Source organism: Lagopus muta, chromosome 4 (genome assembly GCF_023343835.1).
Source record: "Lagopus muta isolate bLagMut1 chromosome 4, bLagMut1 primary, whole genome shotgun sequence".
In the NCBI taxonomy this organism is placed as follows: Eukaryota; Metazoa; Chordata; class Aves; order Galliformes; family Phasianidae; genus Lagopus; species Lagopus muta.
In genome coordinates, this window is record NC_064436.1 from 59,373,194 (window position 1) to 59,400,789 (window position 27,596).

At 40.5% G+C, this 27,596-nt stretch overlaps 2 protein-coding genes across 4 annotated transcripts in view; one reads left to right on the top strand and one right to left on the bottom strand.

Annotated features, from left to right (window-relative positions):
* EVC (EvC ciliary complex subunit 1) overlaps positions 1 to 1,003 on the top strand; it is a 51,110-nt gene extending 50,107 nt beyond the window's left edge. For both annotated transcript variants that reach the window (XM_048943125.1, XM_048943126.1), the window contains exon 21: positions 119 to 1,003. In XM_048943125.1, coding sequence (XP_048799082.1) covers positions 119 to 200 — 82 coding nt within the window. In that variant the 3' untranslated portion in view covers positions 201 to 1,003. The remainder of the gene's footprint in view (positions 1 to 118) is intronic.
* Positions 1,004 to 5,633: 4,630 nt separating this feature from the next.
* Positions 5,634 to 27,596, bottom strand: part of CRMP1 (collapsin response mediator protein 1) — a 43,245-nt gene continuing 21,282 nt past the window's right edge. For both annotated transcript variants that reach the window (XM_048943144.1, XM_048943146.1), the window contains exons 5-14: positions 25,060 to 25,121; positions 23,335 to 23,415; positions 21,012 to 21,080; positions 19,063 to 19,183; positions 17,403 to 17,559; positions 13,713 to 13,854; positions 11,827 to 11,997; positions 10,437 to 10,616; positions 8,344 to 8,509; positions 5,634 to 6,672 (exon numbers count right to left, since the gene is read on the bottom strand). In XM_048943144.1, the coding sequence (XP_048799101.1) occupies positions 6,581 to 6,672; positions 8,344 to 8,509; positions 10,437 to 10,616; positions 11,827 to 11,997; positions 13,713 to 13,854; positions 17,403 to 17,559; positions 19,063 to 19,183; positions 21,012 to 21,080; positions 23,335 to 23,415; positions 25,060 to 25,121 (1,241 nt within the window). In that variant the 3' untranslated portion in view covers positions 5,634 to 6,580. The remainder of the gene's footprint in view (positions 6,673 to 8,343; positions 8,510 to 10,436; positions 10,617 to 11,826; positions 11,998 to 13,712; positions 13,855 to 17,402; positions 17,560 to 19,062; positions 19,184 to 21,011; positions 21,081 to 23,334; positions 23,416 to 25,059; positions 25,122 to 27,596) is intronic.

A 27,596-nucleotide genomic window follows, 5' to 3' on the forward strand; every position in this document is an offset into this window, starting at 1 on the left:
GTGCAGCAGTTATAATCATAGAGCAAGTGCTCTCAAAATGAATTTAGTTTAAGAGAGAGTAGCCTTTGAAAAACCTGGTCTACAATTTTGTTTTATTTCTCTCATTTATTTCTTTCAGAGAGAGGTCAGAGAGGCCACACGAAGGGGAGACTGAAACAAGGAAAATCACAAAGATGCTAAAAAAAAGAGGCAACAGGTAGTCAGAGTATTTATGTGAGCTGTCTGAACACAGAGTACCAAAGCATTCTTCTGGGAGCTCTCAGCAGCTATAAATACTCACTGAGCTGGTTTACTGAGGAACAATGAAGAACATCAATAATAACCGAGAAATCTTCTTTAGCTACAGAGTGAGAATCAATCCCAACATTCTCACTTAGCCTTGGCAAGGGGAAACAAAGAATTCTTTAAGCTCTTCCAGACGGTGTGGGAAACATGAAGGGGAGATAGTTTTAAATGAGGAATATACCTGAGGAAAATGCAGAACCAATCCACCCTAGAATGCTGAGGTCAGGACACCGCAGTAAGGTTTCATTGTAATGTTGATGTTCTGAGCCTGAAATGTGCCAGATTTGGTCTCAGTGTTTGTGGTCACTGTTTTGGACTAGCAGAAATAGACAGAAATTTAAAGACTACATAAAGAGACTTCAGGTTCTATTGGAAATTGAAAGATTAAATTTGTTTTTCCCTTGTTATATTTTAATGCTTCCAAGGTAAGTTATGCTTTAAAATTTGTACAAAGATTTTTGTAAATCTCTTTCCCTTTGCTTATTTCAGATTTCTGATTATTACTTTTTAAAAAGACTGAGACAAATCTCACCTACTATTCCATTTTCTTATATTTCATTTTATATTCTAATTCCTTAAGTAAACTCCTTTGTTTTCAGTGCACTTTGTTATTCTCATTACATCCCATATGGGAATTTTTCTTGTCATGCAAAGCAGCTCTTTCTCCCTGGCTGCACAGAGCACCTGTATCTTGTAATAAATTGCCCTACTTAAGTGGTCTTACAGCTTTTGTGTCTTCTTAACTTTCCTGTCTTCTTAAAATTAACATATATTTTCCTAACTAAAGGGCTGTCCTTTGGCACTTGATGTAAAATACTACATCAGCAAAGCAGTTCACCTCGGATGAAAGCGCCGCCACACAAATGACTTTACTGGGCACGTTACACACAATTGTTAAATTGTTAATTTTCACTTCAATCATTATCAAAATCTTTTTCCCTACATTATACTACTTCAAGCATTAGATTCTGCTGTTTCAGCAATCATTTTCCATGGTCCCTCTGACTTACCAATGGAGACATTTTAATTGCCTATTTGATGTGATTTATCTTCAAATGGATGCAGCCTGTTTCCTTCTGTTTGAATACCATAATTCTTCTGTGTACTCTATGCACATAGCAAGAAGGAAGCTTTTAATAATAGAGTTGATAATGTTGTGAAGATACCGATTTAAACCATGCAGTGTAGCAGAGGCTCCAGTCACAGGCAGAATGCAGCAGTCTACCAGGATGCACTGTGTCATCCATTCCGCTAGGCAGGGCTTGTGTGGCTTTATCCCTGTCGTATCCCAAAAGCAGGGCAGCAGTGCCCTCTCGCGGGCAGCCCGTGGGTCTCTTTCCCTTGCTGTTGGAGGGCAGCAGTTGCTTGCCCAGGAGAGCCCCCACCTCCTCTCAGTCCCTGCAGGTGAGACCTAGCCAGCCAGGGCTGTGTCTCTGCCTGCTTTCTGTCCTCGGCTTTCTGCAGACTGCCCTTTTTCCTACTCTCTCACCAAATCACCTTTGCTTCATGACAAATAAAAATCAAGTGTTACTAACTTCAGTCATTTTGCGTTACACCCCTGATCCATTGCCTTGGTAAAAGTCCTGTACAGATTTCATGCATGGCATGGCACTCACGATAGTTCTCCATAAGTGATGCAGGTATTGAACAAGAAAGAGCATCATAGAATCATAGGATATCCTAAGTTGGAAGGGACTCATAAGGATCATCGAGTCTGACTCCCAGATCTAAGCAGGTCTCACAGTTTGTGACAGAGAATTTCATTTGGCTGAGAAACAAGTGTAGCAACACCAAGTTGAGCTCACAACAGTTCATTTAAGCTCTGTATATTATATTTTTCAACTTTAACCATTATTAACAGTCTTGAGCTGTCTCTAGATGCTGAAGATCATAGAATCATAGAATCAAAGAAGTTGGAAAAGAGCATTAAGATCATCTAGTCCAACCATCAACCCATCACTACCATATCCACTAAAGCATATTCCTCAGTGCCATATCTACATGTTTTTTGGACACCTCCAAGGACAGTGACTCCTCCACCTTCCTTAGCAGCCTGTTCCTATGCCTCACCACTCTTTCAGAATAAATTTTACCTAATATCCAACCTGAACCTCTGCAGGTGCAACTTAAAGCTATTACTGGTCAGCAGGAAAATATCCTTGCCACCAACAGGTTATTCAAAGAGGATGCAGAAAAACTTCTTTACTTTGAGGATGACTGCACTGAAACAGGCTGCCCAGAGAGCTTGTGGAGTCTCCTTCTCTGGAGACAGTCAGAAGCCACCTGGATGCTTTCCTATGTGACCTACTTAAGGAACAGCATTAGCAGGGGGTTGGATATAGATGATCTCCATAGATCTCTACAAGTCTGTGATTCTGTTATATCCATCCTTGAAGAGATTCAGCACTCAGCTAGACAATGTCCTAAGCAACCAATTTTGACTTGGAAGTTAGCCCTGCTTGGAATAGGCTGGACTAGCTGAACTCCAGCTACATGAATCTCAGTGTGTCTCATGTACCTTCCTATTGATCTGTTTTTTAGTGCTTTTTCTCCATTTTGTATCTTTCCTGTAGAAAGGGGGGCAGTGGAAATAATTTGTGAGCCAGGGATTGTGCATGGAGGCTGAGCAGTTCTGCCAGCTGAGAGCAGTCTCCAGCATAATGATGTCATACAGGGGAAAATGGAAATACAGCTCAAAACACCTGCCTTGTAGTACAGCTCTTTTAGTTTAGAAAAGGCTCATAAGGAGCTTTGATCATGCTTTTAGATACACACAAAAGTGCTGTCAAAAATGTAAGGAAAAAGCACGCCTTTTTTTCTTCCTAACATCACTGCTAACAGCTATTAAAACAGCTCAGCCTCATTCATAGTTTTAAGACAAGTTACAGCCCTGGTACAAATTTTTAGCAGTTTGACAATTCACAAAGCATGAAAGCAACTTCAAACTACAAGAATAAAGCAAGGAGATAACTGCTCAGACACTGAACATCGCCCAGCTCAGTGCTTCTACAAGGGAGCACATACCAGTATAGGTTCCTGTTCTGCAGTCGTATTTAGGATCAGAAATGAATTCATTTCTATTTGCTACAGTTTTATTTTTTTCAAGGATGGGTTAGCAACACACGGGATGGGGCACTGCTGTGGAATAGGTCTTGGGATGGTAAAAGATGCACCACTCACCTTGTCTAAAGCTTGCAGAAGAACACCACGTGTAGCTAGCTCTCTGATTGGTGTTTTGCAGTAACTACGGCGTCCGTCACCTCACCAGGATGGGGACCATGCAGCAAATTCCCTGTGCTCAGAAATAAAGATATCTTTAAATTACATCTAGGAAGCAGTGCTTATCCAGGGTGGAGAGACCCAGGCACCATACGGGCTCAGTGCAGGCTGTCCCCAAGCAGCAGCACTGGAGTGTGGCCAGGCTGTGGGAGTTTCTGACTGTGATGGACATGCTAGCACATTTCTCCTCAGAGAAATCCCAGAATTACACTGGCCTGACGAGCACAGTGTTGTTCACATAGAACCACTGATCCATGAAGTGCTTCAAACACCCGTAGGTATATTTATTCACAGATACTTTAACAAGAAGAAACAAATGCATGTTAACAACAGTGGAGTTTGACCCTTATACACAAAGCGTTCTTTGGTTTAGGACTATGTTTTGCACGTAGAAAAGTGGAATCTGTCAGTACTAGTTACACAGCAGTTCCTTCTGTCACCTTTAACAAGAAAAGTCTTGTAGACTGAATACTTTTGCTGGAAGCTGAGCAGTCATTGCTACTGGCACAAACACACGCAGAACAAAATCACTACGGAAATTGTAACCAGCGCTTCCAAAATTGAACAGACAATAGTTTCATAAGCTGACTTTCCTCCTGTTTTCAGGGATAGACTACCAGACCCACTGCTGGCACTATCGATTCTTAGAGAAAACTGCACGAAAGAAGACAGTGGAGGTGGAGACCTGTGTTTCAAGATTGCTAGACAAGATGGCTGACCTGCTGGGCTGTAGGCTATTCGAGAGCAGTTTATCCTCAGGCTTCTCTGGTGACATCACTTAATATAAAATATATGGACCACCAAGCAAACATACAAGCACAGCGAAAAGAGTATTCTCCAGGCAATAGGAAACATGAATTTGAACCCTTGGCATGGAGAGTCAAGTATTTTTTACAAGCACAATATTTATATTTGCTGTTGATGAAAGGCTTTTTCTTTTTTTCTTTTATTTTGGAAACAGAATCAATTCAGATCACCTTAGGCTAAATTGTGGTGTTTCTTCACAGGTTCAGATTAAAGCCAAAGCAAAAAGAATAGCTGGCTATTCAGACCAGCCCTGATGCCAGGCTTCAGACCAAGCTGACCGAAATAAAGTTTTGTAGGGTAATGATTTGTTCTCTGGCAATACTGGAGGTGACAGCATGCTGGCTTCAGGATACAATGACAGGCTTCAGGTAGGCTATACTCCAAAACTTTCATGTCCCACATGCACCTGACATGCACCACACACCCAGTGCCAAAAGCTTATTGCTGCATGGAAAGGATAGACCAGAAATAAGTGGTCAAGTATCACAACTACATAAAATCATTCCAGTGGCACTGTGCTGCCAGTGTACTTTTCCTGTTGCTGTTAGGTAATGTAGGAAAGGGCAAAGTGGACAGAAAAGCCAATGGGTGGTGCTTTGCCAACCTGCTCACTTTCATAGCACCCATCCTCCACTGTAGCTCACACTTCCCACATCTGCAACACAATCAGACAACTAAAAAGTGACAAAAAATGTTTCTTCTACAGAGTCTGTGAGAGAACCAGAAAAACAGGGCATTTCCATAGCTCTCATAGAAAGAGGAAATGTAAGTCCATTTTTCTCACCTTTTCTGGATCACGTCTTGTTCGTGGCAAGCCTAAGCCCTGTCCAAGCTCAGATCAGCACAGAGCATACCAAGAAAATCAATGCCAAGCCATATGCAACTTAGGTGAAACTGGAGCGTTTCTTATTGGTTTTCTACTACAGATAAAGATGATGGCAATCAACTACTAAAGATATTGGGAGAAAGCTAATGTAAGTCTCCCTTGGCCAAAATTGAGACAGCTGCAAGATAAATGGTAAAGTATATTTTTTTACAGCAAACTCTTATTTAATTAAGACAGATTTAATTAAGAAAGATTAGATCATGTTATGCTATGGTATGCATATGCAGAAATTTATACTTATATGTCCCTTGTTATCTAAGGTGTTTCCTTCTTTCACATGATACCAACCTAAAAGACAATTTCTCATGAGTTTCTCCACCCAAAATTTTTCATCATTGAGCAACAGTACCAGAAAGCAGAGGAAGACACTTATCCATCAATTAATTTCCTTTATTTCACAAGCTTTGAATTCAGAAATAGAACCACGACTAGTAGATCTTGATACGGTAGAGTAAGTAAAAATGCATGTGATTACAAAGGAAAAACTTTGTACAAAAAACTTTAAAAATCCGACGGCAACTTGAATTATCTGTAAGTACCAAAAAACTCATGCAGAAGGAGAGCGCTACTGCCCAGGAGGAGAAATCCCTGCAGGGGTGGCAATGGCATTGGTTTGTATAAAGTATGGCGCGGTCTAAAATGGAAACAATGAAGACACAGACTTGGAACGTACTGAGTGGGTACAGACAGGTGCTACGGAGACCATTTGTCATTTGTCCTGATGATTTTCTGTGTCTGAGAGAAGTGCTTCTTGGGTTTATAATAAATTAAAGATAAAACAGAAGCTGCCTATACTACTCTACTGCATACTTTCAAGATGGCCGTTTTCTTCATAAGTGTTTTTAGTGGTGGTTATCAAATACAGACATTAATCTTGGCATTGCGTCTAGTCAATTGTTGGCAACGTGTTCTATAGGGACTCACTCACAGAATGCAACTTGCATAAATAACTCAGTAACATGCATTAACTATTCTAATACAGCAAAAGGGTGCAAAGGAACCATCATTCAGTTACGAGACAAAGCTAAAGCCTGTGGTCACTAAAGGGGCAATGGAAGCACCATGCTTTAAGGTGACTATGGCATGAAAGCACAATTGTGAGGCAAGTAGTTCCAAGCAAACACACCACACTATTATCACCTCTTTCTATACAAATTACAAAAAAAAAAAAAAAAAAAAAAAAAAAAAACAAAACAAAACAAAAAATAAAAACCCAAAAAAGGACATTTCGTTTTTTATTTCCATTAGTACCAAGTAAAACTGTGGGTTCAGTAACACAGATACATGATCCTTCCTCCTCATGTTTCTGTCCATCATGATTTTTCAGCCAAGACTGGTAATATTAGAACGACCACCAGGAGGTGCCACGATGCGATGTCCAGTGCGGCGGGGGTTGTTGTCATCTATCTGAGCTCCTGCAACAAGAGGAACACAGAAAACAAGGCTATGAGAAGGGCAAAATCAAATCATCAGCAGTGATGTTTTACATGACATACCAGCTGTGCTTCCCTCACATACCATCAGCTGGTTTCTCCAGAGCCAGGCCCTTGCCTGAAGTGCTAAAGAGACCTTCAAGGGTGCCCGTGCCCAGCTTCAATCATCTTCAATAAGAAATGCAGGCATAAATGTTTGGGATCAGACTGAGCATAGATGCTCGTCCTACATTGGAAATTGTCTTCCGCTGATCTGAGAAAGAATCCAGGCAGGGATGACCACCTGGATTCCCTTCACCAGATCAGATCCTGACAGAAAATATTGCTCTTTTATTAGGAAAGAAAATCATGAATGTGCAGAATGGCCTTTTGAAACCTGCCTCACTCATTTCAAATACCTGTCCCTGCAGGGTCCATGGGTTAACAGCACAGTAAATCTGATGTTAGTGCACATGAAAGGGAGCACTGATCTGATGTAAACTCATTCCCACTGCAAACTGCATTTTAAAATGCTGGACGATTAAGTTTGTGACAGCAAGCTTTCTGCTATGCTAAATACTGTGTGAACACACTCAGCTTCTTAAAGGCAAAATAAGATTACTAAAAAATTGTCAGATCATTTTAAATGCTATTGTACTCTCTGGCTCAGTCACACGTGAGGTGCCTGACTGGAATCAAACTTGCACCACTAGGTGCCATGATAATACACAGGTCCAGCAGCAGACTCAGAAACCACAGCTTCACATGCTTTTCAAAATCCTCCTGTTACTTTTTATTGTTACAGGTCAAACTTTTAAGCTTGCTTTTTTTTTCTTTATATAGATATACATATTTCTGTATGCTCACCATGGGCCCAAGTGTACAGGGAAAAATACATTCCAACTCACTAGAAGGGCTTTTAAAATACTTACTCTCCTTAGGCTTTCTTCTACAGGTTTTAATTTCTAAAGAGAGGATTTGTCAGGAATGAAAATGCCACCATCTCTCCCAGTGGGGGAGAAAATCCTGTGTCTTTCCTAACAACATCATAAAGAGCCACTTATTTACCAATTGGGCTGCAGACTTTTGAAGGATAGCAATTTGACACGCCTGCAATTATCTTCAAATAACAAGAATTATTTCCAACAACCCCAAAGGATGATTTTCCAGTCTATTTCTTATGCACCATGGAAAATATTTTGGGCACCAAGAGTGAAGAGACATGGAAAAGTATAATCTGCATATTAACAGATACTGCACATGGTTTGGAGACCATGGGCAAGGACAACTGAGATTCCCACATCCAACAGCTTCTGTCAGTACTCTAAGAAGGACATCGGAGGTGTCTGAGCCACCTGAATCACACCAGGCCCACATGCCACTGACCACCAATGGGCCACACTCACATCAACCACAGACCTCTGCATGGTGTCAGGTAAATAATACAGGCTGCAGCAGAAAAGTATTTTAAATTACAAACATTCTGAATATTTGGTAATTTGTTAAATATTCCTAAGGAAAGAATGCATATGAACATTTTATATATGTTCCTGTTACATATATGTATTTTTTTTTCATACTGGATTAAAGAGGTAATTATTGTAATTGAAATTAATCACCAATAATCCATACTCAAGGCTTTAAAGGCATTTCTAATGAGTTGGGTTGACTTACCTGATAAGCTAAAATTAGACTGATGGAGGTTTCTGATTGGTGGGGGCTGGTTTTTGGCAGGGGAGGATTTAGTTGAGGGTGCAGGAGTTGCATATTTTGGCGTAGCAGGGATTTCATACACAGGCCCATCATACATTCCTCTGGAGACTCCTTGCAGTCCTCCCACCTAAAGCAGGAGCAGAATAAAACCAGACACTGAATGCTCTGATAATGCTCCCTAATGACACCCGTACTGACACACAGAGGCCACTGGGCACAGTGGGGTCTCTGCATCTTGGCCTATGGTTCTTATGAGGAATATGAGAAAAGAGAATCATAAGAGTTTCACTGGCCTTACAAAGACAGAAATCTAGGAAATGTATGTTTAAGAAAACAGCTCCAATTTTCAGGAAGAGTCTCTAGCCACTGGATTTCAGAATGCAAAGTTCATCCGAAGGATTAGAAATCTAAGGCTTATATGATCATTGTTTCAGAATCATTTTCCCAGTGGTTTAAAAGTGGAATTTAAATGCCATGTAGGAAAGCTACACTGCTCACAGGAGTCTGTTCTAGCTCTTACAGAAAGCAATGCTTTTTCCTCGTTTTGGGGAATTCAGCATCAGGCTCAGAAGAACCTTGCAAGCTGAGCCAACATTAATGCCCAGAAGGAAGCAGCTGCTCACAGCAGTGAATCTACTTTCCAGGGCTCCACAAAGGCAGGGATTTGTACTGCTATCCCTATTCCAGGAGGTCTTCCCTGTGCCAGTTAGAGCTCTGCAGGCCCTTCTGTGATGTGTTCATCTATCTTCTCTTGTGCAGTGATATAGCTACAGAAGCTAATGGTGGCTGATACGACCATCACTGAGTTTTTCAAAATGTTTTCAATTAATAAAATTTGATAGTGAGAAAAGAAACACAGATATGGGATTGCTCTCACTTCCTCTCCACAGGCAGCAGAGGGAGCTGGAAGTGCAAAAATGTCAGTGCCTCACTTGGTTCCTCTGCATACCCTTCCCAACGTATCTATAATCAAATGTCTTTCCCAAATCCAGTCCCATTGCTAGATGCAAGTCACTTCGCCCAGTTACTTTTGTGCAAATCTCTGCTATGAAACACTATACTTGTTTTGGAAGTGTAGTTTTCACTATTTAAATAAAACATCGTCACTCTACAGTTTCAAGGGTTTAGCACTGCCATGTGCTAAACCCTTGAAAGGCAAACGTGAAGAAAAGGCCCACATCATCTAACTCAATAACGTAAAAAAGAAAATTTACCACTTGGTATTTTGCAAAACTCTTATGTAAATACATTTTATTTTTATGGTGTGTTTTCTCCTTAGAAGAGCAGACTTTCTGTCTTTCATAGCTTGACACAATTTGCATAAAAATGCTGGAGGACTCATCAACCCGCTTGTAGGTTTAATTTCAGCAGTGGTTATCCTTGCAGGGAATGGCACACATTTAGTTGAAGAACATAAATCTTTTAGTAATTTTTTTTCTTGTTACCTGTTCTCTCAAAGTAATTTTATCACCCACTGGCAAAATTTGGCATCAAATTCCAAAGAGCCCTAAATATTGCCAAGACAGGTCAAGCCCTAGTCTTAATCTTAGTTATTTCCCAAGATTTTATTTAAATACAAGAGAAAAGCTTTCTGAGCTGTAAATGCTGCTAAAACTCAGTTCAGCAAATGCACCAGCAGCAGTTTACAGATGCCAAATATAAAGAGGATGCCTGACTTTTCTTCTCTGCAATGTGGCTGTACATTATGCAAAGATTAATATCAATTTTAAATTCTTAATTTTCTTCTGGCTGACTCTTCTCCCAAAGAATCATTATCTCTTTGCTGACATCCATCTAGAAGTAACTTGTATCACTATTCCCTTCAGAAGATGGCACAGCTGGGCATAAGACAGTTACTCCAATAGGCCTTTACACGCTCTACTCAGTGAAGAGCACAGTGTTAAGTGCTATCAGTTGCAAAGGAGCCAGCTTTTTGGTCATGTTTTGAACAAGTCTTACATACTCCATCTAATATGGGCTCATACTAGCACAATATAATATGTGATTCCAAGAGGATGTGGCTTGGAAGAAGATTAAATAATATCCGACATTACCTTATTCCTGATTTTGATGCGCTGGTAAAGATATTCAGGGAAGGGTTTGCGAGGGATGAAACGGCCCATTCCTTTATTTACGTGCAGATTCCCATCTTCATACACTATCTTCCCTTGGCTTATGACCACTAGCGGGGCACCATGGCACTCCATTCCTTCAAAGATGTTGTACTCAACAGCCTGAGGATGAACAGTACATTCACTGCAAGTTTGGTAAAACACCTCCTTCACTCAGTAACTAATAAACCACATTTGTAGTCATATTTTTAAGCAACTGCCGTTAACAGGCATATAAAAATGCTGCTTTAAGGAAAAGCAATGCATTTCTGAATTAAATAATTTAAAAGCGTGTATCCGATCCACCTCTCCTGGATACGTTGCTTACTTTCCATCAGGACTTTATCTGCTATTTTTTGAGGACTTTCCCTGTTTATCTAGAACCTCTAGAAATGCAATAACCTCACTAAGAAGGAAAATTCTGGCTCAGCTGTCAGATACCCACAAGACGTGGTCCCACCATGTACGTGCTATGACTATGTAAGGCAATTTCAGATGCCCAGCAGAGAAAGCTTCAGACTTGCAGAAAGAACTGAGATTTCAGAGCCAGCACATGTATTTCTGTCTGAAAAAGCCCAGAAAGGACCAGGAAAGCTTGAAGCTAAACAGGAATGACTGCCAAAGGGCGGGTGATCATTATTTTTTCAAAAATATTGAGAGAGAAAGAAATAAAAACAGAATCACCTGCATTTACTTTTTAAAGGTTTTCAAAGGTTTACGCTTTTTTATATATAAACCACCTCACTGCATTTACAATTAAATTTATATAAGGATTTCCCAGTACAAAAGACCACAGCACTGATGATACAAATTTGAGATAAACACAGAAGATCTGCTGTGAAGTGAAGGTGAGTTACTGTTGTACTCTGTGCTAAGGACAGCAAAGTACATATCAAAGCTTTGCAATTAAGTGAGCCATGAAACTGTTAGTATTTCATCATCTATAATACACGAAGGTATTGTTGATTTAAACGTGCATTTCACAACACCAGCTGCTTTTCATGTAAGCAAAAAAAAGTGAGCTGGTTTCAAACTTATAATCACAGCTTTATTAAGCTCAGCTGCAGACCTGCTACTTCACGCTGATTTACAAGATCAAGTACGAAAAAATAGTGCAACTGTATATGCAGAGAGAAAATAAACCCTTCCTGATCCCAGCGCTTCCAATGCAAGATTCATTACCTTCATTTTCAGAACTACACATTTCAGATAAGGAGTAGGCAGCTGCCCCACTCCTCTACATTTCACGTGTTTCCTCACATGAAATGGGATCAACATTTGAAAAGTGACAGAGGCATTTCTTTTTTGTTGTTTGCTGTCTTTCTCAGCTTACCGATTTATGGCTTTTGGCTGTTATAGTCTTCACCTTATCAGGGTCCCAAATAACAACATCAGCATCTGATCCAACAGCAATCCGGCCTTTTCTTGGATACAGGTTGAAGATTTTGGCAGCATTGGTGCTGGTGACAGCTACAAATTGGCTTTCATCCATCTTACCTGTGGCCTAAAAACAACGTGACATCAGCAAAGCATTTATAAGATAGAGACTGAGTATTCAGAGTGCTGAATGGAAAAAAAGAAAAACCAACAACATTCTGATGCCGTGGATACCATCCAGTTTCTCAGCTATCTGGGATCCCTTTCCCTAAGCACTGATGCCTGTGTGCTTTTTCACAAGTCCTAGTAATTTCCAGTTAAGCATTTTAGTGAATGTAGAACTGAGATACATACATGTAAGTATTACAAGAGTAACTAAAAGATCAAGTATAAAATATGATCAGATTCCTTTAGAAATACTTTTTGCAAATTAACTCTATTCTCCTGTATGTATTCTCAAATCTGCAAATCAAAGCAATACAACTGCAATTACAAAGCTCTTGCCTGGAGACATGTCACCACCCATTGAACCTTTTATACTGTTAGTGATGGCTTAGTAGCAGCTGCACGCTGCAGTTTCTTTTGAGTTTGCAGTAGAGTATTTTGAGGTCTTCCCTGGCAACAAACAAATAAACATGTATTTACTGCCTGATAAATCATGAGATGTCATTAGTGATAGGACCAGGGGGAATGGTTTCAAGCTACGGCAGGGGAGATTCAGGCTGGACATGAGGAAGTATTACTTTTCAGAAAGGGTGGTCAGGCACTGCAATGGATGCCCAGGGAGGTGGTGGAGTCACCGACCCTGGGGGTGTTCAAGGAAAGACTGGATGTTGTGTTGAGGGACATGGTTTAGTAGGAGCTATTGGGAATAGGTGAACGGTTGGACTGGGTGATCTTTTAGGTCTTTTCCAACCTTAGTGATTCTATGATTCTATGTATAAGCTACTTAGTAGTCCAGGAATGAATATTGGCACCTGTAAGCGTCATCTTGCAACCCCTGTGGCAGCTCTTTCCTACTGTAGGAGTAACAGAATGAAAATATCACTGTCTGCTTGCATTTTGCTTGTTTTTTTAATACATGAAGATATCTGAAGCTGCTTCTGTGCTTGCAATCACAAAAGTGGTCCCTGCAGACAGTGGTTATGAAATATCATCTGTGTGAAATGCTCACAGAAGTATCGTAAATACCAGCAGTTTACAGTCTGTAATATACATCTGAGTGCAGTGCAGGGCAAAGTAATAAGCCTGTGTGTGTGACTGGGTGTGGAAGTGAAGACAGACAATGGAGGGAGAATAGCATTACTTATTAGGATCCACGGAACCATCAAAAAAATGCTAACATACACCGGCACTCCACAGCAAAATATGCCAGCATGAATTACATGCAACGTTCTCCTTCAGAGCACTTTATGGTTTAGCCTCAGGCTCTGCTGCCATCCAGTTGTAATTTCTGAAAAGCAATGAGACACTTCCCAAATTCAAACAATCCATTCATTTCATTTACATGAGGTCTACTTCACAATCATTGAACTGTTCTACACGCCATGTGATCGTACATCTATGAGAAGCATCCACTCTGACACAACTGAAGAAATTACACACTGCAGTCTGTGAAGCCTCAGGTCAAGTAAAACACTGGCATTGCATGTCAGAAGTGATACACAGACCTGAGTTTATAATACTGGAGCAGATTTCTGAAACAAACAATTCATGTCATAGTTTCTCCCTCTGGGAATTCTCACTAATATATTAAAAAGTCACTGAAATACTGATGAGGAGTCTCCTGCCTTGCAAAATTCAGCCAACAGTCAAGTTCTTGTCATAAAAGTAATTACTTACCACAGCCTTGTCCCAGACAACAGTCATTCTCTCCTCAATTCCATTGACCCCTTCAGGAATCATAGTGAAGTTGTCCTTTCCAATGGCTTTCTGGGCAGTGCTGTAAGGGCAATGTCCACTTCCCGTCACCTGCAGGTCCCCACTGTGGAGTTAACACACAGAAGGTTTAGACCAGTCACCAAGGCTACCTTTGTCTCGGACTAGCTCAAATGGACCTTTCAAGCCGACACACTGGAGGTACAGGCTCTAAGTCACATCAGCAGCCTTTCCATGTTGGCTACAGATCACTGAAGAGCCAACAGCACTTTTGACATCTCCACATTTCCCTGAAACACCCCGAGTTCCCATAGATTCCAGCCTCCTTGGATCTAGGGCTGCGATCAACAGAGATCAGGCACAAACACAAACCCAGACAAAGGATTATTGTTAAGATTAAGGAAATGATCAGGAGCTTCCATGAAATGTCTGCCGTACTCAAATTCATAACCACGTTCAGAAATAACAGCATGTTTTGCAGCACAAAAGCTTGTTTCCTGCATTTCTCCCCAGCACATACACTCTATTGCAATTTTTACACAAGTGTTCCTTGACCTTCCAAACAGGCCTTCCAATACAGGACAATGAAAATAAAAAGGAGGAACATTTTTCACCACACTGTCTTTTAATTAAACAAAAAAGGGGATAATGCAAGTGAAATGTACTCTGGATTTACCTAACTTATAGGCCTTACACAGGGAAACGCAGGGAGTGAAACACAGAAAGAGCTACCAAAAAAATGATTGTATTTGAATATATTTTTTCACCTTAGAAAAAAATTGTTGCAAAGATCAAAACTGGAACACTACTATTTTGGGGAATAAGAAGGAAGAGCGTAATTAATATATAGTATCTTGCAAATATAAGAAAAAAAAAATAGGCTCTTCAGTATCTGCAGGAACGCTTACAGCAGTCAAGCAAGTTGAAACAAACTGCGATTTCTCCTGTCACTGCAGAAGGGTGACATCCTAGCAGCCTGTCATTCTTTCTAATTGACAAATTCCAGCTCTGAAACATCTGAACAATTCTGGTCCACTACTTTAGGTATCTGCAAGCTAACATGCAACCAAGTACAGAAGAAAAAAGTCACACATCAGCAACTTTCTGCAATTTTCTGGGCTGCCAACCCCAATGATTGCTGACAGTTGGAGAAGACTCTTTGGCCTCTGTTCTGGTTCTTCACCATGCTCAGATCCAGCCATTCATTTTTGTTATAAGCCAAACCTATGTTTTCATGGTGAAATAGCAATGTGTTAGCTATTTCTAGTTATTAATGAGTATATTAATGAATACTAATCCGTAGGAATGTATTAAAGAGTAATAATCCATAGGATTAAGCCAAATCCATCAGGAAAACATTAATTTATTCTAACACAGCAATAAAGACATAAGATTGTATGCCACTTCTTCTTTCTTGTTACACTCCTACTGCTTAGGTGTACGCCACAGCCAAGTGTGGGGCAAGCATCTGATCAGCTGAACAACTGAGATGAAGGGATCACCACAGAAAACATCTCAAAAAAGTGGTGGGAATTAACAGCCAACATCAGTGCCTCTTTAAACACCACACAATACCTCATGGCATTTTTTTTCACTGTAAACAAGGTTTTGGGGGCAGATGACATCTTCAATGTAGTGCTGAGATCTCACATCTCTAGCTTGAGAAGAGATGGGCCTCTCAAGGCAGCAATAATGCAGTAGTACACCATGGAAGATGAAAGCTATCTGAGGTGCATGGGGCCACAGATGAAAAAAGAACCAAATCTGCAAGCCCAATGAGACAGACCCTTAATTTTCGTACTTCCAACTCTTTAGTAAAAAGTCAACAGATTCTGTGGTAATCAGCATGAGCAGCATGCTTGCAGAATATGAATATTGTTGAGTATTCTTTAATGGATGTAAAATATTGATCTCCTGATGAACAGTGAAATAGAAACATGAAATGTTATGATTACCATCATCCTTGCATAAAATTCCCCGCAAATGCAGAGCAGAGGGATAATACATACAGCTCTTTTTTTAGTTTCATAGTATAGATTTAAAGTATTAAAGCCAAAAGCAGGCTAAGCTGCTGTCATTTAAGATCTAGGACTCTAAGCCTGTAAGAAAAAAAAAGGCATTTTGCATGCTTGGAGCATAATGAAAACTCTCCCTCCTCCATTTGTCTTTCTGATATTAGGGTAAATGTCATTATTTGGATTCCAGGTCTAAAAATTCTCTTGCTATTTCAGCCAATCTGTTTTGACCCACATATTATTTGAGGACTCTCTTTTCTGAAAACGTATAGCTGCATCTGACAGAAAAAAGGACCAAGCATTCTGATACACATGTACATGTATGCTTGCTAAGAGCTTTACCCTCACACAATGAGCTTCACTCCTTACACTGCTGTTAGTGACAAGTCAGACAAGAAAAGCCATTTTTCCTTCTTGTCCTTATTTTACGGAACAGAAAACTCAATAATGGAAAATTAGGCCACAAGGCCTTCAGAGCAGAACAAATGCTTGCACATTCCTACCAGAAATGCGTGCAACTCAGAGCTCAAATACACATTCATTAACAGTGCAGTGAATGCAGCACCATTATAGTAGCTGAAATCTAGATTTGTTGAGCACACAGTCTGACCTGCAATGTGCAAGCAGAGATGTATGCAAGGAAAGGAACATCCCTCCACCCGAAGCAAAGCTCTGCTTAACCTGAGTTACACACCACAGGGCTTTTGTAACACTGGCCCCATTGCCATTGCTCCACGCAGCCAGTTAGTCATGTTGAAAACTAATCTAAGGAGGAAATGTTTTCTGAAGACCAATAGGCCACATTTAGGGTTAAAATTGTACTGTGCTGTGTAAAGCAGAGAGATTCTCAGAAAGGGGAGGCAAAAGGTGAGACAAGTGTCACCACCAAAGTGCTTCCACCATGGGAAATAAGGGTTTCAGTGGCTGAGCTCCTAACACCAGCAACACCAGCAATCCACCCTGGGGGATCTACAGCTGAACTTCCTTATGTAAGAAGACCAACAGTTGGCTACAGGCAGCACTTTCAGGGATGGATTTACAGTCTGTGTTGCTGGCAAGACGTTCCTGATACCTTCTACATGAAGAAGACACTTGTCTCTAAACTGTCCACACTGCTTTCCCCTCCTTACTGATAATTATCCCCTTGCCAACCTGAAGACAGCAAATCCACAGCCCTGTTGTCTCATGATGCTTTCAGTCACTAGCCTGTCTCCACCTGAATCCCCAACAGTCTTCTTTGTAAACCATTCTGGTCACTTTCTCATGCCTGACATACATTCTCTATACATATCACTTAACTTCCAGCCTCAGGACTCTGGAATTTATAAAAACATAAGGCATGCTATATTGTTTGTTTAGCTGTACAACTAGGAACCACTTAAAAAGCAGAAAGAAAAAGAATTCCTGAATAACCAGACATCTTATCTCAAATATGCAACCCAGAAACTGGAGGGTCCAGCTCTGTCTATCAGTCCAACTGCCCCAGCACACGTTCACAGATGGTTTTCCACCCTCCCTTCTCTGCTGTGTCATGCATGGCACTGGTTTTAAAGAAACTGAGTTGATCTCTGGATGCTTTATTCCACGTGGCACTTGCACTTGATTGACCACCAGTCAGTTAAAAAAATGAAGGTCTTACCATGCTAAAAGCGAATTTAAGTGATCTGGAGTGGTAGGATCAGGGCTCAGAGGTGGTGAGGTCACAAAAGCTGCAGCCTTGGCCCAGTTTTTGCTCCAGTAATGTGTCCCATCTGTCCCCAAGCTGGCAGTGATCGGCTCTCCAAAAACAAGGGGACCTTGGGGAAAGCAAGGATTTACAGGAACTGATTACAATCCACTCTCTTTCCAGCACATTACAGATCTTGCTGCATGCTGCCATGTATAATTTATGCATTGCTACATGGTCAGTGTAGCCCCCAGAAAATAAAGCAGCCTTGGCTTTGTCTGCACGATAAAAAATTAATCAGGAGGCTCTCTGAGCTACACATGCTTTTGATCAGGATATTTACAAAGCTCTCTTTTTAATCCAGAAGGAGACAGTTCAGACCTGCTTTTAATTTGTACTATTTTAATCACAGCCACGTTCTCTCCATTGCTGTGCTTTGGAGTGAATGTAGGTGGAGGATGGGCTCCTGACAGATGCCTTTCTATTACTCTGAGGTTAGGCATGGCACCAGCAGATCGCAGCATATGGTTCCGCCAGCAAACTCCAAGTCTCCAGGAACATAAATATCAAGATAATGTTTAGCTCTTTGGCTTCCCCGCATTGCTCATACACCAACCAGCAGAACAGAGCTGATTCTCCTGCCTGTCTTCTCCATTCTCAAGTGAAATGAATGGAAAAGTAACTTTGTGAAAAAGATGGAAAAGTGTGAGTCTGCTCTTACTTGGTTTAACCTTTGTTCTCATCACCTCTATAAACAAGGGCAGGAGGAAGAACAGAGGCACTGTAGAAATAGTCTGAAAAATGGAAGAGCCGGAAAACAAGCAAGAAAAGAAAAGCAAAAAGAACAGGAAGGAAAAGCATGGAAAAACAGTGACAATTCAGCAGAAAAGAGAAATCATTAACATGGTGCCATTTGTAGCAGAAAATGAGGATTACAGAACAATGATTAACTGTGAAAGAACAAAACTTTTCAACACAAAAGGGAGTGAATCTCCCCACTGTCCCCATGCTGAGCTACACCTTGTCCCACTGCCTTCAAAGAAGATCTGAGTGTCCCAGTATGGCAGCACTTTAGGTGCTGTTTCTGTGATGCAAAGGTTCCAGCAAGCAAAGGCAGCCTCAGAAGAGGCTGCATCCTCTTCTGTCCCTTTTGGGTGTTTTTTAACATGGCCAACCAAGCAAGGCTGACCACAGACATCCCCAATGCATGTTACTGGTGGTCAGCCTCCAACAGCGAGGATGAGAGCAAGGATCAGACACCTCATACAGCACATCCACTGCCCAAGCCACTGCAACCTAGAATTAACCCCCCACAAGGTAACAACCTGAAATAAAAGACACAGGGAAGGTGCTAGGTCTTGTAAGAAGGTGAAAATTTAAAGGCATAAGTTAAAGGTGAAAGGAAACCAAAACAAAGAGTTACAATGCAATCCTGAAGAGGATTGGGGTGCTTAAGAGTTCATGGGGAGAAATTATCTAAGAAGGATCTCTTTTCAGTTTAACCAGTCCTAAACACTTAGTGTCTGTGACTGGTGTCAAAGTGTACTGATCAGTCTGCCAGTAACATTTTTTTCCACCGAGCTTCTATACAACACAAAATCCAAGTCTGAGGGCAGAAAAGGAACTCTCTTACCTCTCTTTCTGGCCAGTGCAATGATATCAGCTGCACTCTTACTCATCACCTTGGTGATGTACACTGGGCAGTTTATTCTACTGGCAATGGTGATGGCACGGAAAACTGCTTCTGCTTCAAGCTGAGGGGAAAAGGAAGAAGAATTTAACTGAAAAAGCAGACAAGAAAAAAATGAACTGGAGGACTGAGCCATATTTCTCATTGCTTAGCAACAACTCTTCAGGAACTGATTGTTTTTTTCACATCGGGATATGCAGGAAAGCAGGAGCTCCCCCAGCATCACACACCTCTTGTTAGGAGTAACCACTATATTTAGCTGTACTTGTTAAAGGGTACGGTTGGTCTGGTGCAAATACAGCTCCCTGCTCCTGAGGAAAGATCACATGCAGGTGGCTAACAGGGCTCCTCCTTACCTCCCTCTCAAGTCTTCCGACCTCTCCCTGTACTCTGCAGTTGGAAGGAGAACAAAACAAGGAACAGTGCCTCAGCTCAGAACTCTCCCTGGCAGCTTACTCTCTGCAATCTTTTCGTAAGGATAAAAGGACAGTGAAAATAAAGTATTCTCCAACAGCAACATCAGCATTATGGACTGAATTTAGCCCACAGTCCATAAAAGCCTTTGAAACATCTCCCTGTATGCATCAACGCAACCTCCTACCATAGATCTGTTTGGGACACAGGCACAAAGCAGTCATCTTCAGGTGGAGGTGCACTGTTTGCCAGTGACTCTGAGGCTCCTCTACCCAGTCATCAGTTTTACATCTCCTAGACAAACTCACAGTATCAACATTTTAGTACCTAACAATCTGTTGAAATTAAACATACTGACTTAACAGTGCAGTAATTTTTTTCCAAAAGCTGTGCTAGACAAAGCTGAACAATTTAGCCTGCCAAAACCATACTCCTTACTTCTTCACAGTTTTGTAAAATATTTTTTTTCTTAAAATCAGACTATAACTTCAGATTCTTAAATGACTTTTATGGCAACATTTGCTCTCAAATCCCCAAAGACACCTACAGAAGTCTAAGGAAGGAACACAGGACCTCTGTGCACCACTGACTGAGTCTGAGGCCATCAGATGGCAGAGTCAGAAATTCCAGAATTGCAAAAGTAGATTTTACTTAGGCCCTTACTCTCATTAAAAGGAAATGCCTCAATTATTTCAGAATAATTTAGGTGGAAATTAAACAGGAAAATGAAAAAAAAATACATAAACAGTTCAATAGAATGTGACCAATTAAGTTTACTCCTCTTGCCTTGGGGAAAGGTTATATAAAGATCTGCAAACCATAACAATCTCTTCAAGTTTAGCCTCAAATCTCCAGGGACTTGTCTCTTTAATCTTCAAGGAAAGCAGTCACTTACCACTACCCCCATTATGCCATCAGCAGCCTGAACTGTCTACATTAAGAGACACTGACACATCTCCATCCATTCCTTCTCATTAAGAAAACCATTTCCAGATGCCTGAGATGATCCTTGCAATGTCTAGTTTTATTACAAGACAATCACATAAATTGAGCTGCCTTGCAGCATCTTTCCATCCTCATATATTTGCATTTCTACTGTTTGCAGTACTACTACAAATGTTTCTGCTGACATAAATACAGATTCATAAGTTGGCACACATATACGCATGGAATATACATACAGATGTATCTAACAGGAGGTTTTAATCCAAGGCATTTTAATCAATCTGGTAACCTAAAAGTCTAACCCATAAGCAGTACTGTTGGTGCTCAGCCTGCTACGCAATCATCAAATCCTGGAGTCAGAGCACAGGGTTCAGAAACAGAAAGAAAGAGAATAATTCTGGAAGTGGCCATAGGACAAACAGGATGCTGCCTCCCTCCATGCACCCATCTATCATCTGCATGTACAGAGGCCAAGCTGCAGTACTGCATGCTAGACAAAGTCTTTCCATGAACAAGATGAGAAAACCTCTTACCTCCTCAGGCCTGCTCAGGGCATGTCCCTCGGGTCCCGTGATTCCCATCTCCAGGATGCGCTTTTGTTCCTGGAACAAAACAGATAAATACAACAACTCAATACAACAACCACTCCAGGATGAGATTCTCGAACCACTTCCCAGAAGATTAACAGCCATGTTTTCTGATCACCCTTTTCCTGTGTGTACAAATGTAGCTCTGTAAGCCTGCTGAAGTCTCCACTGGCCTAGGAGTCCTATTTGACCAAACACCAGACTGAACAACAGGTTTCAACCAACATTTTAAGTAGTAATTATGGATATTCCCATCCTGCAATTCTTTCTTTACTCCGTTTCTGCAACCTACAAAGTGTTGTTATGTTCATTAAACTTTCAGCATTACATTTCTGTATGGCTTTTTTCCTAGAGTGAATAACTAACATTATCTTTTTATGGAAGCAAAAAGCCCTACTAGGGACCAATGGAGGTTTGTCACAAAAAAATTATGCTATCAAGCTTCACAGCAAAGCGATCAATTTTTTTTAAATAGAAAAGAAGCTTCACTGAACTTCCAATGTAAGACCAAGCAATGGCGTTGGAATAAAGCTCCTCTGTCATAGCAATTGCCAATTCAACCACTTCCAACCCGAGTTTGGTACTGGTCTACCAATAGGCCCAAAGTGGGAACATAGCAGCTGATGCACCTCAAAGCCCAGCCTGCCATGTCCTCAGGTCTCTAAGGAGCAGACTTCAACAAGTGCAATGTCTCCAATACAGAAGAATGTCCCTGAGAGACCAGGATGGAGTTACTTAACACATTTTACTATGTCATCTAGTAAATATTTGATCCCAGGCCTCCCAGAGTGCAAAGCTCACACATTACCAATTACTCCAGCAAAATCTCAGTAAGTTAACATCCACACATACTTTTGCCTTCACTGCAAGTCAAGGCTGAACAGCCATTTAACAGTAATGCATTAATCTGACTGTGTAATGAAGATTATTTGGGTTAGAAAATCATAATTTTTCATAGGTACTCTTAGAAATGGATGTTCTAATCATTACGGCAACAGCTCTGAACACTGCAAGTTAAACACTTCAGATAATTAAAATACAATAAAAAAAATAAACAGTTGCATCCATAAATCAAAAAATAGCAAGACAGCACAGGATGTCAACACTTATGATAGGATACATTTATATCCTGAAGGAAGTCATAATATCAGATCACGTGATATAATTACTAACATAAGAGGATTTGAATATCCAGCTTTGTTTTTGCCATTCAAATGATCCTTCTAAATAAAAGGAACTGATTGATTTCCTAAAACATGGCAATGCTGGGAAAATATTTTCCTGTGTAACATAATTCACATTTCTTTACAACTACTTCTTTTTCTAACAATTCTTTCTTGTATGCTCATATTCCACTGTTGTATATTAAAGCTGAGCAATGAAAAATGTAACTGAAACAGATTTCTATCAAAAATGCAGTTCCACAAGTGTACACTGATTTTAATAGGACACAAATCAAAACATCACAGATGCCATTTGATTTGTTTCATTTTGCCATTCCTACAGTAATATTGACTTATGTATTGATTTTCATTCTACTGGATGTTTTGTGTCATGCTAACACTATGAATGATATATTCTGATAGTTTTAAATCATTCTAATCTTCATGAAAAATCAGCAGTTTTTCCTCTCCTGAATCTCTCCATATGGTTTTCACCTGGTTTCAGTGGGAGAAGGACACTACTGTGCTGCATGTGCCTGCTGACTCCTCACTACTCTCTTTTGAGATCAATGGTTGCTTGGTCAAACTTGATCTAGGGAAAGAAGGCTCTCAAAGGCAGTAAATTCTTACCAGCTAGAGTAAGGACAGAAATCCCACTAAGGGAAAAACAACAAAATAAACCCTTAAGGGCAAGAGTGCTTACACACTCCACAAAAATTCAAATCTTTGTATCTCACTTAAGCATGCAACAATATGTCTCCCCTAATGTAGAGCTCAAAGACAGCTTGTTCTTAGCTACTGTAATTTTCCTGTCAGCTCTGTAGTTTAGTCCTTAGGTAAGCCAGCTAATAAACCAATCAGCTCACTCAGAGGCTCACAGACCTCTGATGTGCTCTGCACACAGACAAGGGATCTGAGGATTGAGATATCCCTATAACAGCCTTAAAATACTCATCTGCCACAGATATATGTGATCATAACAATACCCACTCAGAACTCTCCATTCTGTTCTACAAGTGAATCCTCCCTTGGAAAGATTAGTGGAAGGTTTGCTATTGATTCTTGGGATATCTCACAAAGTGAAACAAAAATCACAGTTCACTCACCTGAGCTATCAAGTCTCCATTTTCAGCATGCACCAGGATGACAGCCCCAAGACTTTTTAGAAAGGTAAAGGCTTCATAAAGCTGCAGGTAGTACAAAGAAGGAAACGCTGATTAATAAGGAAAACATATTAACACTTAGGCAACTCTGTTCATCTCCATTCTGCTCCTTCTATGTTGGTAATTCTCTATGTGAATGGCATATTATCTCCTTTTTCCACAATCCACTTTTGACATATTCCCAGAGTTACACTGCTAGGCATCACCTGGTCCACCTCTCATACACCATGCCTGCCCAGGACAAGCCTGTGCCTTTCTGCACTAATACAGGGTCAAGTCCCAAGTGATGCCACATCTCCCTCAGACATGGTGGTTCCACAAACTCCTTCTATTCCCCATGCCTTCCACATTGTGAATAATCTCTTTTCCCAAGTTTTATCAAACACAGTAGATAAATAACAAAGGTCTCCTGCCTACCTAAACAAAACAAAAAAAAAAGATCCAATAAGATGCACTCAGATGGAATGGGAATAATCAGTAGACTACAGACACCTCTAGTACAGCCAAAACACATCCCTTCTGAAGTGCAGGCAGTTTGCATCACCCTTTAGAGCAAATGGTGTCAAGTTTTCACCAGTACCTTCTGTACTACAATTAAAAGAACCTGTATTTTCTCTAGAGCATTCTTTTGTTTATTGCTAAGATTATAAACCCATCCTCACAAAATGAAAATTGTTGATCCTACTGTATTTAAGTGAGGATTTCTGAGATAACTGAATTACCACACTAGTGAAATTCTAGTTCTCTTTCTAACAGTTATTGAGCTAATACGATCCTTTTATAAGCCAGACTTCAGCAGCATGGGAATCCATTTTTCAACTACAGATCAAATCCTGAAGATATGGTTTCTTCACTGCCTACTTTTGCCTTAAACAGAGTAAAGGCATTAGTTCAGCTACATTTAATATTTTGCTGTATTACTTCTGGTAATTTCAACAGTGAGTTGAATTTGGCATGCACTGCTTCCAAGAGAAGTCATGTTATTTTGTCTAAAATTGCAATTAAAACCACATGTACTGGAGGTGTAGCAACAGTTATTTAAGAGACTGAGAGCTACAGCTCTGGGAATAAGTACAAATAAAACATTTTCTCAACTGAATAAGCACACATTATCATTACTCACAGATGTCATTGTCCATTTACAATGACCTGATACTCATGAATGGGAAAGCTGAAGAGTGTGGAATCTGTAATGAGCACTGGACAAACAAGCTCATTGTTATCTCCAGCCCTAATGAGAAAAGGCCACCTACTCCGTCAGCAACACTATTAAACCTTTTGCAGCAACAGAGGAACTCTTCAAATCTCAAAATTGTCACTGCCTCATGTGCTTCATCATTTTCTCCTTTTCTTACACAGAGTTCTTGAATGGCAACAGCAAAGTAAAGCAGAGGGCAAACTCCTGAGCAGTGCTGAGCAGCTGCATCGTTGGGGACATTAGATGATCCCTGCAGAAGTTGAATGCCATACAGTCCAAAGAACACATGCAGATGTTAACAGCACTGATCCTTCAGAGAAAAATAGCCCTCGGGTGCAAACCCCCCCCAGTGCCACTCAGATCAGTGGGAATGTTGATCTAGGATTCAACTTAACAGCTCCTCAGCTGCTGGCAGAGAGATCACAGAAGAAAGGACAGATCACAGCAATGAAAAACATTCAGAGCAGTACCTGGCTGTCAGACATTTGGTAGAGATCCTTGTAGGCCATGTAGACTTGAAAAGAGTTAACACCTGTTCCAAGACAAAATGAAAGACACTGCCATGTTTAGTGGATTCCTAAACTGTATTTGAATAAAATCAAACAGGAAAAGCAGATCATGTCTTCAGTGTTACCAAATAATGCCATAAATAAAGCAGGCTACACAGCTGTATTACAGCTGCTGTGACTAGGAGCCTAAACCCCTTCTTTTCAGAGGGAATTTGCTGGACTCTGTGGATTGCCATGTTCAGCCCTGGAGCAACACAGCCATTACTGCAGACAAGATTGCTAGGAGCCAAATAACAGACAAGTGACAGTGGCTTAAACAAGCATATAAAGTTCATAAAATGTTAAAAAAACTTGCAGGGTACAAAATTCTATACATCACTTTTTAGGTTTCTTTAACAAATCATGAAAACATTTTAGTTTGACCCGGAACTGTGCTTTTAAACACAGATAAACTTCCAGTTATGCTTCTTCAAAATGGTGAAAAGCTGCAGAAATTGTGTCTGAACCAGCAAGCTGACTTGCTTTTTCTTGATCCTGCTGTCCAAAGCACCCAGCTGAGCTGATGGCAGACACAGAATTAAAGCCTGAAATCAGATACAAGGGCAGCTTGCCATACCTCTCCCTCCACCTTCCAAAGCTGGAAGGATTTATGCTGGCAGTGATACAGAACCATGAAAGATGACAGCTCCAAATTTTAGAAATCAGTAAGAAATACTAGTGTTGAGTGTTGGTGGCCATGTATCAACTGTATTCCACTATGTTTCAAAAATTTCTTCAGAGGAATTATACAGCTTCATGTTCTAATATAGAATGGGAATTCCAGACCTCTTCTGTTTATATTTTCTATGATTTGAATTTATATTAGTCTATAAACTTGCCTTTCTTTTTAGTCTACTGACAATATCCCCAGTTTGGCACAGGGACTGATCTCACACTTCTCCAGCCCAAAAGAAAAGTCAATTCTAAGTTAATCCGTGTAAGCTGCATTTCAAAATAGCTGTTGGGAAAACTGAGCTTCCTGTGGCAAGAGGAAAAAGGAGAGTTGTGCATGTTATGTATGTTGGCTGTGTTGAATGAATAATGCTCCCTGGTTACAAACTCTTCATGCATCTAGACATGCAGACATATCCCAAGCAGAAGGTTTGGTTTGTGCTCATGCAGAGAATTTGTTTATTCAATTCAATTCAATACAACTACAAAGCTAAAATACTCTGGGATACGTGGAGGATAAAACCTTGAAATGATCACTGGCATTAACGTCTTTCTGCTAAGGCCAGGCAGCTCAGGAAGAAATATGACGGGGGAACTAGTCCCTCCTCGCTGCCTTCCAAGCTGAGCAAATCCAGCCTGAACCACGGAGCCACCTCAGCCAGTGATCTTACCTTATTTTCTATTTTTCAGGATCCCAAAAAAACACACATAGACTTAAGCAGCTGTAATCCCTCAGACTGCTCATATTACATGTTTTCAGCGCACTCATATCCCTGTTAAAAAACAGTCAAAGACTGCTTTACTTGGTGCCAACAATTACAGACTCATACCTGCAGTCCCATCTACCCTGCCAGCATCTCACCATACTCTCTGTGAAAAACTTCCCCCTGATATCTAATCTAAATCTCCCCCTCCTTTAATTTAAAACCATTTCCTCTGTCCTATCAAGGCATTACAGTTGGAAGACAAGCATTACCCAAGCATCACAAGATCTCTTCCCTTTTCCGTCCTAATTTTGGCAACTTAACTGTGAGTTTTGCTCCCACTCAAATTAATGTTAGCTATAAAGTCCATAGGAGTAAAAGGCATCTCAGAAGAGACAGCTATGGGACGTGATCCTGCTTCCTTACTGACTGCTTCCATAACGCAGAAGGAGAAATTATAGATATAGAAGCAAAACTATATCAGGCACCATAAAATGGAAGGGCACTTCACAGTTAGCCTTTACAGCCAATACAGAGATGGTTCAAGCCATCCTATTTTGCAAAGGAACTACCTTGACAAGATACCAAGGTAAAATAACACCAGATTACATATACAGATATTCAACTCTAAATTCTTTGACCAATTACTTGGGTCTGGTGCCTCAATCACCTCACAGGGAATACGTGGCTTTTCAAAAGACCTGGTCCATTGCATATCTTAATTCACATTTAACATTTGTTACATGCTATAACCTTTTTCAAATCAGGGGTGGGTTCTCATTCTTGCACCAGGGTACTCAACAGAATCCTCTCCAAATTTCTAACAAATTTTTTAACAAAGTTAAAGGAATCATCAAGGCCTCTGTCAACACAGTTCAGGCTGTTGTGCCTTTATATACACTGAAGAATCACAATCACAAACTAGTTGTTAAAAAGCTAAAAGCTCTGTAATTGACATTTGGTTCTACAAAATCTCCAGGCCCATCAAAATCCTATGTCTCCCTAAATTAGCTTTGTGTTGATTTAAAACTGATTAATTATTCAATTACACCTCATGACAAAGTACAGCAGCAGCAGCTCTCT